Source organism: Juglans regia, chromosome 6 (assembly GCF_001411555.2).
Source record: "Juglans regia cultivar Chandler chromosome 6, Walnut 2.0, whole genome shotgun sequence".
Taxonomy (NCBI): Eukaryota; Viridiplantae; Streptophyta; class Magnoliopsida; order Fagales; family Juglandaceae; genus Juglans; species Juglans regia.
In genome coordinates, this window is record NC_049906.1 from 23724943 (window position 1) to 23744445 (window position 19503).

A 19503-nucleotide genomic window follows, 5' to 3' on the forward strand; every position below is an offset into this window, starting at 1 on the left:
AGTTGTTTTCACCAGCCACCTCAAGGACGTCGGAGCACCTCTCGGACAACACAGAAACCGCCGACTAGTTGTCTCCCGTCGAACCTGCATCTTCCCGGTAAGCCTATCGCCGTCGGTCACCATTTTCTCTTCCTAAGGCTTTTTGGTTTTACAGTTCTCTCTCTCTCTTTCTCTCTCTGTCATGAACCCACTAGATAAAATTCACCCTTGAAAACTAACTTACAAGGGAAGGGTGCCTACGGGCTTATAAACCATCAACCAATCTTATACTTAGTCGATGTGGGATCGTAACAACCACCACGCTCCGCAGTCGACATCCACAGCGGTCCCGGCGCTCATACGGGCGGGCTGTGCGCTAGGTCTTTTCCTAGCTTCGGGTGAACACTGCCATGCCGACATCATCCCTCGTGTCGCACGATTGCAACCATTGCAACATGGTCTTAGACGTGGGGTGGCTTTGATACCATTTGTAACACTGCTGATAATGGATGAAATGGAATAGAAGAAAAAGATAGAAAAATTGGTAATGCTTTTTTAGAGGGAAAGCGCCTCTAGACTTAGAGATGAGAAAATAGGGTTTTTGATTAATGATTTCAGATCCTCTATCAGGTTACAGGTTCCAACATAAAAGGACTCTCTATTGGGCCACAAGGGCCTTACATACGGACTCAAATAGAAATAAACTGACCCAGGCGCATGGCCTTTTACACAGACTCAAAACAACTAAAACCAATAAGTAATAACATAGAAGGCCCATTAGCACTCAGCCCATGCTAGCTAATTGAAGCCCAACGACCCAACTATAACAATAGCACACGCCCCATTGCAATAACACAACCCAGCCCATCGTCTATGAAAACAAGTCAAGAGTTCGTGTACTTCCATCTCTGACTCAAACACAGAACACACTCACACACACACACTTCACTTCTTCTTCTGTCGATCACTTCCATAGCTTAGGGTTCACTTCCAGCTTCACGCCGTAGTGCCTTTCTCCACCATGTGATCCTTTCAGTTGGTCGGCATTGTTACACTCTCGACGTCGCACCACCCTACCCAGGAGCCCAGTCGCGTAGCCGGCCACTTTTAGCTAGGGGTGTAACCGGTCCGGTCCAGTTCGGTTTTGGATAAAATCTAGGACCGAACCGGTATGTACCGGTTTTGTATTTTTCAAAACCGATTACGCACAGGTTACCCTCCTAAACCGGTACTTCCGATTTTACCGGTTTCCGTTCCGGTCTGGTCCGGTTTTTCGATTTTTTTAAAATGTAAATTTCACAATTTGTCATTAAAAATTTGTTTATAAAAAAAAAAAATTGATTTAAAAAAAACTGTTTTATACTTTTATTAATATATTAGACTATATAATAGTATTAATATTAGACTATTGGTATAGTTATAAGTTATATATTAGTATTAGTTATAAACTTTTAGTGATTTAGTATTAACATTTTATGTAATAATTTATAAATTATAATAAGAAATTATTTCATATATGAACATATATGTTATATATAAAATTTCACATAAAAATTTATAATTATACATTATATATAAAACTTATATATATTAATATTTAATATATATAAAATATTTTGTATAAAACGTATATATAAAAATATTATTTTTTATTTTTTTTAATTAACCGGTCCGGTCCAGTCCAAAAAATCCCGGAACTGGAACCGGCCGGTTTTTACATTTTAAAAATCAGTTCCGGACCGGACCGATTCAAAACCGGTCTGGTTCGGTCTGGTCCGATCCGGTCCGATTTTTTGGTTTGAGTTTACACCTCTACTTCCAGCCACTCCAGAGTTGCCATCACCTCGATCTCCCCCCCTCGGTGAGTTTCGGCCCTGTACCACATGCCTTTCTACCGAGCCTCTACTCTCTTCATGTTATAAGTTGTGTTTTTAGGTTGTTGGTTTACTGCAAATATATGTTAATAATATTACATATATGCCCTTTTATTCCTTTCCCGTAATATCTTGAATGATTGTTTTAAGGATAATTACTTTTATGACCTTGCACTTAAGTATATGTTAAGTTGTCTCATTTATAAGGAATGAACTTGTATTTTAATTTGGGCTTGATTTTATTAGGAAAAAGCTTGAGACCGGTCGGGTAAAACTTTCGTTTTCACACCCACCAGTGAAAAATAAACACGTCGGCAGCTTATAGAAATGACAATAAGCACAGATCTAGGTAAAACTCTCTCTATTTTCCCCCTTTCCTCTTCTCTCTTTCCTTTCTCCCCCCAATCATTTTTCCCCCGTAACCCTCTCCTCTCCCCTCTTCCTCTCCTCTCCTATTACTCCAACTTTGTCTTCTTCTTGGAGCTTTGCAGCTTTGGTTTCAGTTTGTGTTTTTTGCTCAACTCTGTTTTCGAGGATGACAAGGTTGCGCCAGAGCTAGACTCCGAGGAGCTCGAGGCTGAATTGTAGAGCACAGAGCTGTGAATGCTCCGCTTCTCCATCCAATCGTCGATTCGACGAAGATTCAGCACCTCTTTTTCCTCTTCTTCCACCCAAGTGCCACGCTTAGCAAAGCTAGAAATGCTTTGTTTCTTGAACACACATTTTTTTCTTTTAAAGAGAAAGAGAAACAAAATCTAAATATTAAATATTGCAAACACATTACATGACATGATCATGGTCAGTGTGTGCATGCAGATGTGCTTGGAAACTACGTACGTACATCATGAGTTGCAGAATCAACCCAAAATTAAGCATTTATTTTAGATCATTCTGGTAGCTGTAAACATATTATAACGTATCATCGTATGGCCACATATGGCCTGTAGTAGTACTGCAACTCTGCAAGATTCAAATCATGCATGTGGGATCTACGTACGAAAACATAAACTTAGTAGAAGATCATTGTATAATTTTCTAGTTTTTTGAACACGCATGTTTCTTTGAAATGAGCTTCTTCGGCGTTGGACTCGTCGATGGAACGGTAAACTGCGTCGAGGAGAGAGGAAGAGAAAGATGGGGTGCTTCTCCTTTGTGGGAATAACATGTCTTCTCGCAGAGATATCTCCCTTCTATACATCGATTTTGTAGTGCTGGAGATGAAAACACAACTTCTATAAGTGAAAGCAGAGAAAAGGAGAAGAACAAAGGAGGTAACAAGGAAGATCGGTTGCAGGTAGGGGAGGGATTTTTATTTTAGGGCAAAGAAGCTCAATTGCAGATTGGGGAGGGACTTTTTTGAGGCATCTTCCTTCAGAGGGCAGATGGGAAAGGGACATTTTTTAGGGGTATCGTTCGAGTGCAGATGGGAGAGGGAGAGGGAGAGGGAGCGAGAGAAGGAAGAAGGAGAGGGAGAGAAAAAAATTGGTGATCACCTGTATGCGGGTGCATGAGGAAATTTTGTGGGAGGCCTACATGGCTCTTCATGATTTAGCCGGTGTGAAATTAATTTTTGCACCCGACCGGCTGGGAGCCGCACTCATTTTATTATATTTTTTTAGTGATTTTTATTGGGCTGGGATTTTAATCAAGCTAAAGTTTCACTTAAATAAATATGAGCAATTAGACTTAAATTATTGTAGAAAGCATTTAAAGGAATTGAAGTATATTTTTATTGAGCCTATTATTTTAATTAATATTCCAATTGACTATTTAACTAGATTTTAATAAAATTATTAAGTTATATTTTAAAATAGAAATTTAGGAATATGTTATGAGTTTTGAATAATATTATTATGTATTAATCTAAGTGTAATTAAATATGATTAAGCCTATTTTATTACTCGACCGTTTCAGCAATTATTTTTATAAACTTAGATACATATATATATATTTAAATTATATTTGAAAGATTAGATATCATATTAGTATTTAAAGTTCAGTAGTAAATAGTAAGTGTTTTAATCTTATTTTAAGAGCTTTTAAGTTCAATGTCTATCATATGAAAATAATTTCTACTGTTTATTGCAATTGATTTGATATAATTATGCTGTTAAAGTTGTAGATTGAAAATAAAGAAATATGTTAAGAATATTTAAATGATATTAATATTTATTAGATTTCTTATAAGATTGAATAATTATACTAAGAAAGGAAACTTATTTTAAGAATTGAGGTTTTTATGACTTATATCCTAAGTATTATACTAAGTTATATATTGGAAGTAAAAATATGCTATTAATATTTTAAATAATCTAAGAAATCAATATTCATTGATTTTCGTGATAAACAGAATATTTTTTACGATATGAATTTAATTAAGTGGGATATTAGTACATGTTTTGTTCCTAGACATATTTAGTGATAATTAATACTGCATATAGATGACGAGTTACGAAGTGAGATTCAAGAAGAAACGTAGTGATGTAAGTAATTTGATCAGAAATTAGGATCATCACAGTTCAGCTTATATAGATTATTATTAGCGCTAGTTCTTTGACAATCATTTTTATGTACCACTCATGTCATATGCAAACATGTCATCCAACATAGCACACGATCATGTCATTCCGCATCACGTTCAGATTCAGAAATTATAATTATGTATGTATTATGTTAAGCATCTCATGTGCATTATACACGTAAGTTATCTTAAGTTCAAGTACAAAATAAGATCAGATCAGTTAATCAGATGATCATTCAGATGCATGGTACCAATGCAGTTCACTTTCAGGGTGGATGTGCAAGCCACAGACTCAAGCGTGGTCCATCATAGTATGCCAAAATACTATCAGTGGCTCCCCTCGTGGCCGTGGGACGTGGGGCCGGTGCACAATCTCACACGGGGTTAAGTGTGTTGACCAGTCAGTTCAATCAGTTAAGTCAGATCAGTCAATTAATTCAGAAAAATTAATAATGCATAGCATAAATATCAGTATAAACAATCATGAATTTTAAGATTTCAACATGAAAACTTTTATGAAAATTTTATGTTTATTATGTTTACATTGTGATAGATTTCTTATTAAATCTTCGACTCATTTTAGTTTGTTTTCATATTTTTAACCACCCAGGTGAGGATGATGAACACGAGCAAGCAGGCCCTTATTAGGAGCAGTTGATTTAGTTTCAGACTTTCTAGAATAACATTAGTTTTATGACATAAATTTATTCAGTTTATTCATTTAAGTTTTTATCAAGACATTTTATTAGACAAATCTTTTTATTAAATAAATGCTAATTTCATATTATTAAATATTATATCTCTTGCCGGGTTCATTTTATGAAAAAAAGTGACACTCCTAACCTACGGGAATGGAGTGTTACAATTCTAAACCTTAGCGTTCAACCAAAAATTCTAGGGAACATAAATAGTATTAAATAAATACAAAAAGGATCCAAATGGGTTGGTTCTAAATATCTTGCAATATTGCCCACCCTGTTCTGTTCAATCCAAGGTAGAAAATGGGGCTTAATTAGCTAGCTTATTCAGGCAAACTCTGCTCCTTTCTTTTTATAAAAGACACTCTCCCACCTACACGAACAGTTGGGATTCCATTGTGTGCGCGTGATGTAAAGGCCGAAGGCCACTGTCTTGGAATACATTTTCCCCAAGAAAGAATCTTACAGCCCCTCAACTGGGAAAGGGGCCCTTCATTTTATTAATATCCAACTTCTGTAAATCAGCTACCCAATAATCCTTCAAAATTTCAGAACGGAAAAAAAATGCAAGAAAAACAAAGCAAAAGAAAAAGGACTTTCAAGTGCAGCCTAATGGATCATAATCATGGAATCAACAAACCAATGGCAGACTGAAATTAAGAATGGCTCAATATTCATTATATTGATTTCATCAAGGCTAATGCTTTCTACACAGAATAAAAAAAGAAGAAAAGAAAAGAAATTGAATGGTTTGGGGGTACAAACATGTCAAACACTTTGGAAATGCTCATCAGCAACATCAACTTGAGAAAAGCCGGAGGAATCCCCAAAATATGATTTCTCTGCATCGAGAACACCCTAAAAAGACAGCAAGTCTGGTTAAGGTCGCAATGGAAATAAAAATAGCAGGAGAGATTTGGCACCGTGAGTTTTAAGTCAGAACCTTAATGATCATAATGGCTGCATCCTTGTGTAAGACTTCATTATACTCGTGACAAGCAAAACTCTGCAACGTGCAAATAGCTTTAAAATTTATTTTTAGATTGAGAAACAGAGAAAGTAAAGAGCAGAGAAAAAAGAGGCAGACCTGAACACAATTAGGGCAACCGGCATCTCCTGAGCAGTAGCAAGATGTAAGCAGTTGAAGAGCAGCGATTAACAACTCTGTGAAAAGGGGTTGAACCTGTCACAAGTTCAAACATATTATTTATATAAAAATGGAGCATAACAAGTTTGTTGCCAACAATTTTCAGCTATCATTCCAAATAAATTGAAGTATCTTCCATCACCCCTGCAGATGATGGATATCTATCAAAGGTTTTATATGCCATAGGACTTAGAGCAGCTCTTTTCAATCTAAGTTTGGAGTCTGCCTTATATCAGGGAACAGATAGAAATTAAAGATTAGGATTAAAACTTACTCAACAAACCTGACATCACTTTAGATAAGTGCAAAATGTCACAATTCATGATTTCAATTCCATGTTTCTCACCTGAACTGATACCCCGATTCCTCCAGGATGCTGATCATACAATAAAATTCTTTCTGGATAATAGCGGCTATCATGAGGATTTGGACACTCTGGAGCCATGTCAGATAAGTTGCAAATTATACGTCTACACACCAAAACATCATAATGCAGTCAGAGGCCTCATAATAACAAATAATGACATGCTTGAATTCTTATTATCAATCCTCACCATTTTGCAAATTAACAAGCATAATTGTAAAGAATGTATAAAAATATATTAACCTTCCAAATACAACTGTCAGCAATTAGTATATAGGAGACTTACAAAGGCACTACATTTAGAACAGCATGTGAAGCAGCATGCAAGCCTCCACGAAAATCAAAGTTTTTCTTATTGACTGCTGCTTTTACTGATTGTGGAACTGGAATCCAAACTGCCTGTTTAGATGTAAGAACAAAATAAGCATTATACAGAGTTCAGAAGAAAAGGAAACATTCGTATATATGCATGTATCTGTGTATTTATTATGTATATATATAACTGCATGATCCAGAACAATGATGCCAGATGAGAATAACTAAAACTTTTAGAGGATTTACGAATGTCAATATTTTATTGAAGTGTACCTGTGAGTTATATGAATAACTAGGAAGTGAAAGCTCAACCGTATCAAAGATTTGATTGCTTCCTCTCCAGATTCGATAGAAACCAAACCAATTAGTTGTTACTTTGCAAGTATTTGCTTTGGCAGTTGTTTTTGAAAGTTGAATGTTGGAAACCCTCACTGGATAGGCCTAAAAATATAGTAAGTCATGCAGCTGTCAGCAATTAGTATATAGTATATAAACATTATTAGTATATAGCAAGTCATGCAAGTATATAAATTGCTGCCCGCTTGTATACTTCCTGTATACTTGGGCTATGCCTATTTACTTGTCTTAATAAAACTTCTTATTACTTATCTAAAAAAAAATCTTGAGGAAGTAAAACCTCCAAATGCTTTAAAAGAATATAAAGAAATCTGTAACCAATTGATGATAATATCTGTAGACACAAATCATAATGGCATATGCATATATTTTGCTTATTTACTCTTCTTTGTTCATATCGTACAATAGTAAACCTAAAACCCTCTGCAATCTCTCCCTTTCTACCAAAGCCGCCCCCCGCCAAAACAAAAAAAAAAAGAAAAAAAAAAGAAAAAAGAAAAAAGGAAAAAACAAAGGGAAGAAACTAAGGGATAAGCCCACAAAAACTAGATACATTTTATACATACCAAGCCGTGCCTATTTTTAACATACAACTATTTTAGAATACAGAAAATGCATAGTAACTAGTATATACCTGACAAATGTCCATATAAATGCTAAAAAACATTTCTGCCAAGCAAATGGGATGCCAAGCAAACTTTTCCTATCTCCCCCAAGTGGGAAATAGGCAATATATCTTAACCCCCCTTATCCCCCGTTCTCCTTTGTAGCTACGAGTCTCATTGTGTAGATCAGGGAGTTACAAAGTAAACTTCTTTAAGTAATGCGGATGTAACAATTATGTCTCATGCCTCAATAAAATAAAAAATGTGGATCATGCTTCACTACATGCATCCATCCACCCACCCAGCCGCCACAAACAAAAATATGAAGACAGAGCTGCCTTCTAGGGAGACTACTGCCATTGCTGGCTAGCCTTCTCAATCTCCTCTCCTTCCTTGAAAGCATATGTATGTACATGCATATGTATAGAGAAAGTACGCATACATAGTTCTATCATTCGGGGTATTACAATCATAGCCAACATGAATGGAGCATAAAAATTCAGAAACTACATTTAAGCTATTCCCGAGAACTCAATTTCAACAAGTGAAATATAAAAGCATCCCATGTCCAAGTACTGGACTAAGTTATGCAAGTTATAAGAAGCCACTTAAAGAACATCAGATCAGAAAGTTGGCCTGACGTACAATATCACCACCATTGACATGAACATCTGTGTAATCTCGAGTTCTTGTGTAATACTTCAAATCAGCTTCTTCACAGATAGCAGTCTTATTAGATAAATCTAACTTTTTAACCAGATAGGTCTTCCCTTGGTGCATATAAACAGCACCCTCATATACCTGGATCACACAAAAGATGATAAAATATAGAGCAATCAACAACAATTTCATTAAGAAAAAAATCAATATGTGATAATCAGGGTGAAAGTCTGATTAATGTACAAAGGACTTCATAAATTTACAAGAAGCCAACCTGAAAGAAAGCTTTGCTTTCTTCAATCTCTTCAAGCACTTCATCCTTACGCTGATCTATTACTTCATATCTCACATTTTCTATTGCCCGGATGCTAACTGAATGTGTAGGCATTTTCTACAAACATAATGCATGGCCAAAGGTAAATTTAAAAAATAAAAGAGCCTACAACTGTAGGATTTGCTCATAGGAAATCATACTCCTAAAGTAACAAAGAAATTAACTAACCAATGGTACCATGTAAAACAGACCACAGAAAAGATAACTTACCTCATGCCCCATATAGTTCCATACTTTAGCAGAAGAATCAAATGATTGATCTGAACTCAAGTATCCTCTGGTTTTCAGAGACAGAAGGGCACCACTTAAACCAGAACCAAAATATTTTTCATCGTAAAGCAAACTCAATGGGTGTTCGTGAGCGGCACATACCAAATGCTGTTCAAGAACCTTCATGGAATAAGGCAACAAGAAAAATGAGCATTAAGTTCTGCCAATTTGTCTGACCTGGAAACATAAATCAATAAACAAAATAGCAATGATAGAAAAGTCAAAACCTGCCGGTTTTGAGCATCAATATGACAGCACTCAATTGGGCTTCCAAAGAGTTTCTTAGGATGATTCATAAAATATTGATCAAGAGGTCCTTCAAATGCGACATAAACAGCAAGAGATGATCTTTCTCTTCTGCCGGCCCTGCCAGCTTGTTGCCACAAGCTAAAAATATGCATATAAAGGAGGAAAAAATTCACTGATAAAAACAATTTAAGCTTGTAGTTAAATATTGAAGCTAAGATGACTGGACAACCTACCTAGCAATACTACCAGGAAAGCCTAAATGTAGAGTTACATCAATATGTCCAACATCAATACCCAATTCAAGGGCATTCGTTGCAGCAATACCACAAAGCTTCCCGTCAAAAAAATCTCTCTCTATTCTCCTCCTATCCTGTTCCATCATTTAGCCCATGTCAAACCCACCAAAAAATGTTGGCCAAAGTAAAATATGCTCAGAAGTTTAGTTGGTCCACAAGAATTTGAGAAATGCATTGGAATGCAGAAGTATAAAGACAGAAGACCAAGCAGCTCAGAATTACTGTGGGATAAAAGACGCTGTGAAATACATAAAAATGCCAACAGTAAATGATAAAAGTTGAAATCTGGGCATATAATAGATAAGTAATGCAATCTTTTACTAAGGAAATATTTAGGCACAAGTGGAAAAAATTAATAAGAATATGTTTCCCCTTTTTTTTGGGTCCAACCCAAAAAGTGAGAAATAATTTGCAAATTGATTTCTTTTCTTCCACCATTTTCTTGATTCTTGCAATGCAGTTTCACAAGTTGTCTGGCAGACTGGGGTTAAAAAACAAACAGGAATCAAGAATCAAAGAGCAAAGCAAGTGGTTCAGTCTCTGACCAACAATTCTTTCATCTAAAAGAAGCTGAAAAAAATTCAATCATAACAGAAAAAAGGGCTACCTCTCTCACTCAAAACCTAGATTTTCTTTCTGTAGCTCCAAAAGTCTACCACAAACAACCAACTTATCCAGGCCCAAACAAACACCAAGAATAGATCCAAGGAGTAAAACCCAGGAGATGCCATCATAAAGGCTATATCCTTTTTTTTTTTCCTTTTAATCTATGGACAGTGACAAAATTGGTGCTCATGGATGGAGTTAGTCCTCCAATAGATTGCTTATTAAGTCTTTCATCACAATCAAAAGAAAAGACTTACCAAATGCTACCCAAAGCATTACAAGAGCTGATGCTCCTGCAGTAAAAATAACAAAAACAAAAAGCAAAAAATAGTAGAACCCATACTTTTCTGCCACATCTGAATTTTGGGAGTAAGGATTCTCTTCCACATTGAGCAGAAGAAAATGTAATTAATTACAGAACATGATATAATGGGGACAACACAACCATTTATATTAGAAAAAAAGCAATGAAGAAAAACAGTACTGACCACGGCAACATAGCCTGCACGATAAGCACATATGGAATCCACCAAATGGGGTGCTGTATCCTGAAGAATCTCACGCCTATCATGATTTAGCAATTTAACCGAATCATTTTCTTCATCCAAGAATAAAATACACATTAAACTTTAAGCTAAAAAAATACCAGGAAAAATCAATAAGAAATAACCCAGAAGGTCATAAATCATGTAATATAGCAATGATGTACTGAAAACCACGATAATGATGTGACATACGTATAGCTTAAAACAACTTCACAAAGTTTACGCGATTTACAGAAAGCTATGCAACGAAGTCCATGCTGAACCATTTCCGCAAGGAGGCACGAAACATTGAAAATTGGGCTGCAAAAGTAAACAAATCATTAGGCACTAAAGTACTGATTTCACATATATAGTAATACAAAATTCATTTGCAGAGATGACTACAGGAAATTTAGTAAAACCCAGGTCACATTAAAATTTAAATGTCCTTACAGTGTACAAAACAAATGTAAGGATTTTCGAACTTAGCAGATTTTAGGCTGAAATCTTTCAACAATGTCTTCATTCAGATGGAAACTATTCTAAAGCGTCCTCAAGAAGAGCTTTAGTCCATTGAAAGTGGAAAAGAAAACCTGGGGGTGGGGGGGAAGGGAGTAATCCCACTTGTATTTGGGCCTTACATTCTCACTGGAGGCAGGCCAATTTCTCATTGTGATAGTAACCAAGTTACGCTGACAGCAACAGAGGCTCAAAACCCCCACCTCCAGCAGATATGGGTTTTTTATTTTTTTGAAAAAAAGGCAGGATCCTGTGTATGGCATGCAAGCATCTAGCAAAGTTCCCCCGTCTCCATTTCTACAACTGTGAGAAATTGTTACCTTGAATGTCTGAAATTAGCATTTTCAACTGTAGATTCACTAGCATCCATACTACTCTGAGTTGCCTTCAACAATTGTAATTAAGTAGCATTAGAAAGTAAATAAATATTTTTCGACCGCAAAGTTCTTCAAGTAGAGCACATACAGCGTTTGGACATGCTATAGGATTCCATAGGATGAAAAGCTTTCTAGCAGAGGGACTGCCATCATTCTGAATCAGCTCCAAGGTTCGTAGATTTGCAAGTTCCTGAAGCATCAGAATTCATTTTTCAAATCCATATATCCAAACTAATTTGTCAAAAAGCCTAAAATTATTCATGAAACCTAATGCCACCAATTTTATATGTCTAAATAATGAATAAATATAAAATACATTAAAAAACTCATCAATATATATATATTATATGTCTAAGCTTTGCCCAAAACGTATATATATAAAAAGAAATTTCGTTACCAAAACTACGTTGTTTTAATAACGAAATTCTTTTTTTTGTTTTTAAATGAATGCTGAAACGGCGTCTTTTGTTTTTGGGGAGTGGGGGGCGTTAACCCTAAACCCTAAATTCCCCGGCAGAAGCTCTTCTCTCTCTCTCTCTCTCCTTTGTGGCCTCCGCCGCCCTCTCTCCCTTTCACAGTCGCCATCCTCTGCTACTCATCCTCCTCCTTAGCTCCTCCTCAGTTCCTCCTCTCCAAGTCCATAGTTTCTTTTAGTAGTTTAGGTTTCTTTTTGTTGTTTCCAATTCGAATCATTGATTTTTATTTTGTTTATTGTTGTGTATTGTATTGTGTGGTGGATTTGATGTGTATTGTTTATTGTTGTGGTTTTTTTTGTGTTATTTTATCTTTCGTTTGAATTTTTTTTCCATTCCAGCGGTGGATGGGGCGGTGGAAGGACCAGGGGTGCCCCAAGATACGGTGGCGGATTGCGGGGGCAAAACCCCCCAAGGGCAAGGTGCGGGAAGGGGGCAACCCCCCGCTAGGGTGCGGGTAGCACCCCTACTACTAATCAAGAAAAAAGTTCAAACGAGAAACTGAATTGAAGCATAACTAAACAGAAAATCCCATAACCCAAGACCATAAATGAGCTAGCCTATGTACAAGTGTACAATGCTTATAAGCTACATATGTCAAGTATTTATGCCAAATCAGCCAGTCAAAAAAAGAAGCCTCCCCCAAGCTGTTGGCTTATTTCACTCATTAAGAGTTGGGCTGATATGTTCTCGTCTCCACTCAATTTTCATAAATCCTGGGCAACACGTGATTCCCATTGATAGTCCCATTGAATATACAATAGCTGAAGCCCATAGAAATAAGGTGTGGAAAAAGAAACATATAATTTCATCCAAAGAGCATGCTCAATCTTCAAAGCTTCTGCCATTCCTTTCAAGCCAACTGCACCACATGAGACATAAAAATTTCATATAGCGGCAACATGAGAGTTACCCCAAAGACCTCTGCAACAAGAAAAAAGATCCACAACCCTCCTAGGCATCTCCCATGCCAATCCAGACCTTCTAAAATCTTCATCCCATAACATCCTTGCCACCTTACAATTAAGTAATGAATGATCCCCCAATTCACCACATTTTTACACATATAACACCAATCCATAACAATAAGCCCACGCTTCCTTAGGTTGTCAACTTGTACATGGATCTAACAATAAACTTCCCGTTCCTAGAGTTCCAAATCATCTTATCTGTCTCAACCCTGCCAATACTTGTAGCACACAGCAAGCTGAACAGATCAGAAATAGCACCAATCTCCCAATCCTGCGCGATTCTAAGAAAACACAGTCCACAATGGAGATCCACATGCGATATCCGAAAGATCTGCCACCGAAGCATCCTGATTATGAGCAATCTGATAGAAAGTAGGTAATGAAACCTTAAGGGTTGTATTACCACACCAGTAATGCAAGAGGCTGACTCTGGAGCCCTCACCAGTCACAAAACTAACATGACTGGCAAAATCTCCCCAACCACTCTAAATATAATTCCACAACCCCATACCATGTATGCCTCTCACTTCATTAGAGCACCAACCCCTCCTAGCACTCCCATATTTGGAAACAACCACAGTCCTCCATAGTGTCTCCCTTTCTTGACGTCACTGCCATAACCATTTCCCAAGAAGGGCTATATTAAAATTCCTCAACTTGAGTACCCCAAGCCTCCACAAGAAATAGGGGAACAGACCTTGTCCCAACTAACCAGGTAGAACTTGACCTCAACTAGAAATAGGAAAGTGCAAAATAGCATATTAATCCGATAAGCCACTCTGAAAGGTAAGGGAAATAGGGATAGAAATATGTGGAGAGGTTGGAGAGAGTGCTCTTGATAAGAGTTATTCTTCCCCCTTTTGTCAGATAAATTCTTTTTCAGACAAGCAACCTTCTTTCAATCTTCTCAATCACCCTGTCCCAAATAGCTTTTGACTTAAGAAGGCTAAGGTATTTCATTGGCAAAGAAGATACCTTGCATCCCAAATTATGTGCCAAACTTCTAATATTGCTCACAGAATCCTTTTGGGGATTGGGTGGGGGAATGAGCCAAATGAAATTCTTGAAAACAAAGAACAGCATGAAAACTAAGAAATAGCATATAAAACATATAGTATGCAACTATATTATAGAAATCTTTACCATACAATGCTCAAGGGGATTTGCAGAAGTTGCGGTAGAAAATACAAAAGAAGGATCACTTCCATATACTGCACATGGAAACAAACAACCGGCTGATGCCTCAATATCAACAGAAAGCTTTGAATTGTAAAAGAAGTCCTTTAAACTTCTGTGAAATATACTGGAAAAAACTTACCATGCGAACACAGTCGTCGAAGTCTCCTTATTATAAGAGCAGTATGACATCCAAATGCTCCCTTATAAGCATGAGCTTCGTCGATGACCACAAATCTAATTAATAGGAATATAAACAAATCTCCATCATGATACAATTCGTTTATCAGGGGGAAAAGAAACATATAAAAGAGCATCTTAATGATGCTTATAATTATCAACGTAAAAAAACTTCAAAAAATTATCAAAACCAGCAATTAAGGCAGAACATAAATCAACATGGTGGGAAGAAGGGAAAAATATAATTAGTCACTTGGTAGTGGGAAGAGAGATGACAGTTCAACAAAAATACCTAAGATTTGATAAAATCCGCCTAAATCTTTCATGGTGTGGCAAGATTGATATGTGTAACATATCTGGATTTGTGATCAACTGCAAGCAGACAAGAATTCCAGCATAAATTTAGGTGAGGCCAGCCAGCCTAAGAAAACTGTCCTTTAAAACCATAACTTACTACATTACCAGCCTAGCATTATCGCGCAGCCACGTTCTGTCCTTCTGAGAAGTGTCACCATCATATATACCAATATTTAAGCTAGCATCAAATCCTTTCGTCATGTCTAACAAAGCTCTAAGTTGATCTTGAGCTAAGGCCTGCATGCATGAAAAATTTCATCATCTAGTTACCAGCTAGAAGAAAAAGCAAGATGATGAATTCTGCCAGAGCATGTAGATTAATAGAGATATACAAATTGAAACAAACCTTTGTTGGAAATAAATACAGAGCACATGTTGACAAATTCTGGGACAAGACTTCAAGAACAGTGAGATTATAGCAAAGAGATTTCCCACTGGATGTCATTGTGGCAACAACAAAATTCTTCCCAGCAAGGGAGGATTGTATAGATTCTGCCTGGGGATATCAAAACACCCAAAAAACATTCAGGAAATGTTGTCTATCTGAAGGATGAAAACATAGGAAATATCCATACCTGGTGACTATACAATTTAGTAATTCCTATAGATTTAAGTGCACATCTCATGTTTTCTGAGAGTTGATTTGGGATTTCCACATACGTGGCTTTCCGGGCCTCAACATCTTCAACATGCACCATCTGCAATTAGACATGCCCACAGGCATAACCAATTAGGCTAAATGGCCCGACTGATGAACAAAGCCAAAGATGAAAATAAGAAATAACACCGCCTTCATGTATATCAACATGTTAGGCTGCCAGGTCCAAAGAAGCCTGGGTGGATGGCATGTTAACATACTTCTCTTTCCACCCAAAAACAATTGTAAAATAATTATACAAGAAACCTGTCCTCTAGATCCAACGCCCTTTCGAAGATGTTCAACCATTTCCATTGGTAACAATGGATTCGTTTCCTGTTAAGCAAAGATGTTAGAATGGTGTAGATGTCTTTGATGGGACATCCAAATTCCTCAACTTCAAAAGAAATACTGCAGCATGAAGCTCCACTGAATATTAATAACAATTCACTATCTTACTTTATGAGGAGTAACGGAACCTTCTATACTAATTATACCCACTTCACTCATCATAAAATAACTAATATCCCCAATATGTAGTCATTCATATCATGCAAAACACAGAATAAATTGAGCATTATGACAAAGCACATAAAAAAGAATCATGGTGCCATGTTAGATCAATAGCATTCATTGTATTACTAACCAAATTTCAAGGACATACTAGAGCATAAACCAAGCAAATTCTTGAATTTTTTTTCTTTATCCTTTAATGTGGAGTCTGTACTTGCACCTAAATAGACCAAATAGAATAATCAAGGAAAAAAATATCAAAGTGAAGACCTACACGACATTTTATGGGGTCTGAATCAGAACTTGAGGCCGCCCAGCTTCTCCTTGTCCTCTTTGCTTCACTTCCGCTTGCAGCTGTGCCATGGTCCTTCATTAATAAGAGCAAGTCCTCCAATGAAAACTCAGTGATCATCTCAACTCCATATTTAGACTGCAAAATAAATCTCATATTATTCAATAGCCCCAAACTGTTGTTAATACTCAGCTATAGAACCGTGTTTGTCTATTTACTATCATAATCAAAGGGCAGTCTGGCTAGAAATTCTGAGTCACTAACAGCAGCTAAGAATTTATATTGTCATATAGAATATCCCTTCCAAGAGATACGTGTTTTTTATAGAAGGGAAACAGCCAAAATCTCAGCAGAAAATGAAAGTTGCAACATAGATGTGGATTTTTTATGCATCATGACTGTGAACAACACAAGAAATCTATACCAATAAAATCGCCAGTTGATTAGAAAGAAAACAATATGAGTATGCCCTTGTTCCAGTCTAAACCTGTGATATACCTTCTACAGGTTCAGATACTTACACTTCTATCATAATAATACTGACTAGTCAGTGGTAGGTGCCATGGTGCCAACTAGCTTCATCAATTACAGTTAAAAGCAGGCAGAAAATATCTCTAAACAGGAATAAATGTGTGTACATCATATGCAAAATGGTTAAGTAATGGAAGGGTACCAGTAGGAAATATATCAAGAGTTACAAGTTAAATACACATACCACAAAAGACTGAACAGCCCTCAACATATTAGTTTTGAAAGCAGTTTCCCGTCTCTTCAATGCACTCACAATCTTTGGTACACACAACCGCTTACGAGCTATTGAACAGAAATATTTCACCAATGCAATCAAATTATCCACTTAAAAGCCTATAAGATTTTTAATCAAATACAAAAAGGAAAGAAAAAATATGCATATCCACAAAATTACCCTTTTTGGGATTATCATCAACTTGATCTTTCTGCTGCGTTGGACAATTGATGATAACAAGGGTATCACCCAAACTTGCCTCATCCATTTCATTTTCTGAAAAACGCACGACCTGAGAAACAAACTTAGGCTTAAAGCAGAAAATGAAACAAAATGCTGGAATTCAATGACGTGGTTCTAAGTCCTTCCAGAAATACAGCCTACTACCTTGGGACAAAGAATGGAAAGATGTTCTATGTCCTTCATACTAAGTTTGATTCCAGATTTTCCCAGCTGATTAAGCGCTTCTTCCAAATGCGTAGTGGTTATTTTCTTCTGCTGCAAATGAAGAAATGCAGAAAAAATGTTTAAGAAAGCAAATGCTTTCATGGTCATCTTCAACCATTCTGGACACAAACAAGAACTACCATCCTTAGGTCCCACTCCCATGGCACCGCAGCAAAAGTTGGCTTTCCTCAGTAATAAGCAGAGCTCAAAACCTGGCGCTGATAAACAACTCACCGACTTCAAAACCTTAACAAATACTTCACGATTATGATCTTCAAGCACATCCTTGCCACGAAACTGAAATGTGCTCAGTATATGATCATATGGGAGTCCCATCCGATTATCAAAATCAAAATCCCTTTTCCGTTTAGCCTCAAAGGAACAAGAACTTGACGTTCCCGCCACAGTTTCTTTCGTATCTCCAAGACTAAAATCCCGTCCCACTGTTTCTGTTCTATCTCCAGGACTAAAAGTCCCCACCTTTTGAGTAGTTAGAGTTGCATTATCCTGTGTCGCGCGCAAATACGACAAATCTTGCATCACATTAGACCACACCGAATCAGCAAACTTAGAAATTGAGCTATTATTGAGACAGGTCGAGGAAGTCTCGTATTGTTCATAATTCTGGGTCCGGCTCGGATCCTTCTTAGTAAACGGAACGAGCACAAGAAATTCACCACGCTTAATCAGGTGAGCACTTATCCGACTCTGCAATCTCAATTTAACGCCCTGGCACACGAATTCCGTAAAATGATGCGATACAAGTAAGAAAATGTAATCACATAAAGCCAAACATTCGAAAAATCGCAATCCAAGGTTCAAACCGCCTATGACAAACTTAAAAGCGAAAGAGCACGACTACAATCAGTTGCTTCAAGAATGAAAAGGAATGTTAAATTAATGAGTCATTGGAAAGCATTAGCTTGTCATCAATGTAGAACATACGATATAAAAAGACTTAACTTCCTTGAGTTTCGTCGACAGCAAGAATCATAATGGGAACGGAAAGGTTAAAAATAGAAGCAGAGAGAGACAGAGAGGGGGGGGGGGGGGGGCATGTGAGTGCTTGCCTTGAAGAAAAGGTGGAAATTGGGGGAGTTAGAGGCGGGAAGGAAAGATTGCTTGAGGAGGAGCTTGAGGTCTTCAATGGTGGTACTATGAGTCGGGACCGAGACGGAAGTGGATTCGCCAGTTATTGTACGCACTTCGATTACTCTCGGATCGCAATCTTCCATTATTTTGTGACTTTGTCCCTTCTGAGGGTTAGTTCGTGTACTCACTCGTTGATTCTTTTAAACACAGAACAAGAACAGAAACAGGAACAGGAACATGGAAAACAACGGGAATGCGTTCAGGAAACCTTCGTTTGGCGGTTCGCCTTTTTTTACCTTTGGATTGCGAGTTTCTATTTTCCCCTTTTTTTGAAAGAACAAATCACCACTTTTTGCAACATGTCAGCCTCCACTCGATTGCAAACTCCTCGAATAAATAATGAGAGAATTTATTTAAAAATCTTTTTTATTTTAATACGTCCAGCATGCTATGTAAAAACTTCCTAAATCAACGATGCTTAAAAATGATTAATATGATATTGTTGACAAAGCAAGGATAGAGAGCATTGCAAGAGAATGACAGTCTTTTTCATAAAGTCTATTGTGCAAAATACTTCCTTAAAGGAAATATGTTGGATGCTACTCTTAGTGTGAATCCCTCTTATGCTTGAAAAGAGATTTGGGAAGTAAAAAATTTCTTACTTAAAAGGGACGGTTGAAGTGTTGGAGTTGGCTACTCAATACATATTTTGAGGGATTCATGGATTCCTGTAATTCAAAGGCTGGAAGATGAGTTGGCCAGGGTAAGTCTGTAACATAGTGGGGAGTTGGCATCACTGGATGGAAAGGTAGCTAGTTTGATTGATAGCAGCACTAAATGGTGGAATGTAGATAAGGTGAGAAGTCTCTTCAATCCAAAAATTGTAGAGGAAATCTTGAAGTTGCATCTAAGTCCTTCCAATGCA

The 19503-nt window shown here is 37.0% G+C and overlaps 1 protein-coding gene across 2 annotated transcripts; it reads right to left on the minus strand.

The window, feature by feature from the left end:
* Nucleotides 1–5571: 5571 nt before the first annotated feature.
* LOC108993938 (uncharacterized ATP-dependent helicase YprA) lies at nt 5572–18892 on the minus strand. Of its 2 annotated transcripts, none has more exons than XM_035691324.1 (27): nt 18557–18892; nt 17427–18215; nt 17220–17331; nt 17010–17107; nt 16277–16432; nt 15757–15825; nt 15428–15550; nt 15199–15348; nt 14958–15089; nt 14788–14867; nt 14458–14552; nt 14283–14350; nt 11784–11885; nt 11639–11694; nt 11013–11120; nt 10764–10839; nt 9607–9743; nt 9352–9511; nt 9065–9244; nt 8795–8911; nt 8506–8661; nt 7172–7339; nt 6870–6982; nt 6566–6689; nt 6160–6255; nt 6016–6078; nt 5572–5930 (listed from the first exon to the last, which is right to left on the minus strand). In XM_035691324.1, the coding sequence occupies exons 1-27, from the start codon at nt 18719–18721 to the stop codon at nt 5841–5843; spliced, it is 3783 nt and encodes a 1260-aa protein (XP_035547217.1). In that variant the 5' UTR covers nt 18722–18892; the 3' UTR covers nt 5572–5840. The 2 variants fall into 2 exon arrangements, with proteins under 2 accessions (XP_035547217.1, XP_018824543.1); XM_018968998.2 differs by having other exon boundaries at nt 11639–11703.
* Between the last annotated feature and the right edge of the window lie 611 nt (nt 18893–19503).

Coding starts and splice junctions, on each gene's coding strand:
- LOC108993938 (XM_018968998.2), bottom strand. CDS start 18,721: ATGGAAGATTGCGATCCGAGAGTAATCGAAGTGCGTACAATAACTGGC. Junction 14,553..14,787: donor CGGATTTTATCAAATCTTAG/GTATTTTTGTTG, acceptor CCTATTAATTAG/ATTTGTGGTCATCGACGAAG. Junction 11,704..11,783: donor CTATAGCATGTCCAAACGCT/GTATGTGCTCTA, acceptor CAATTGTTGAAG/GCAACTCAGAGTAGTATGGA.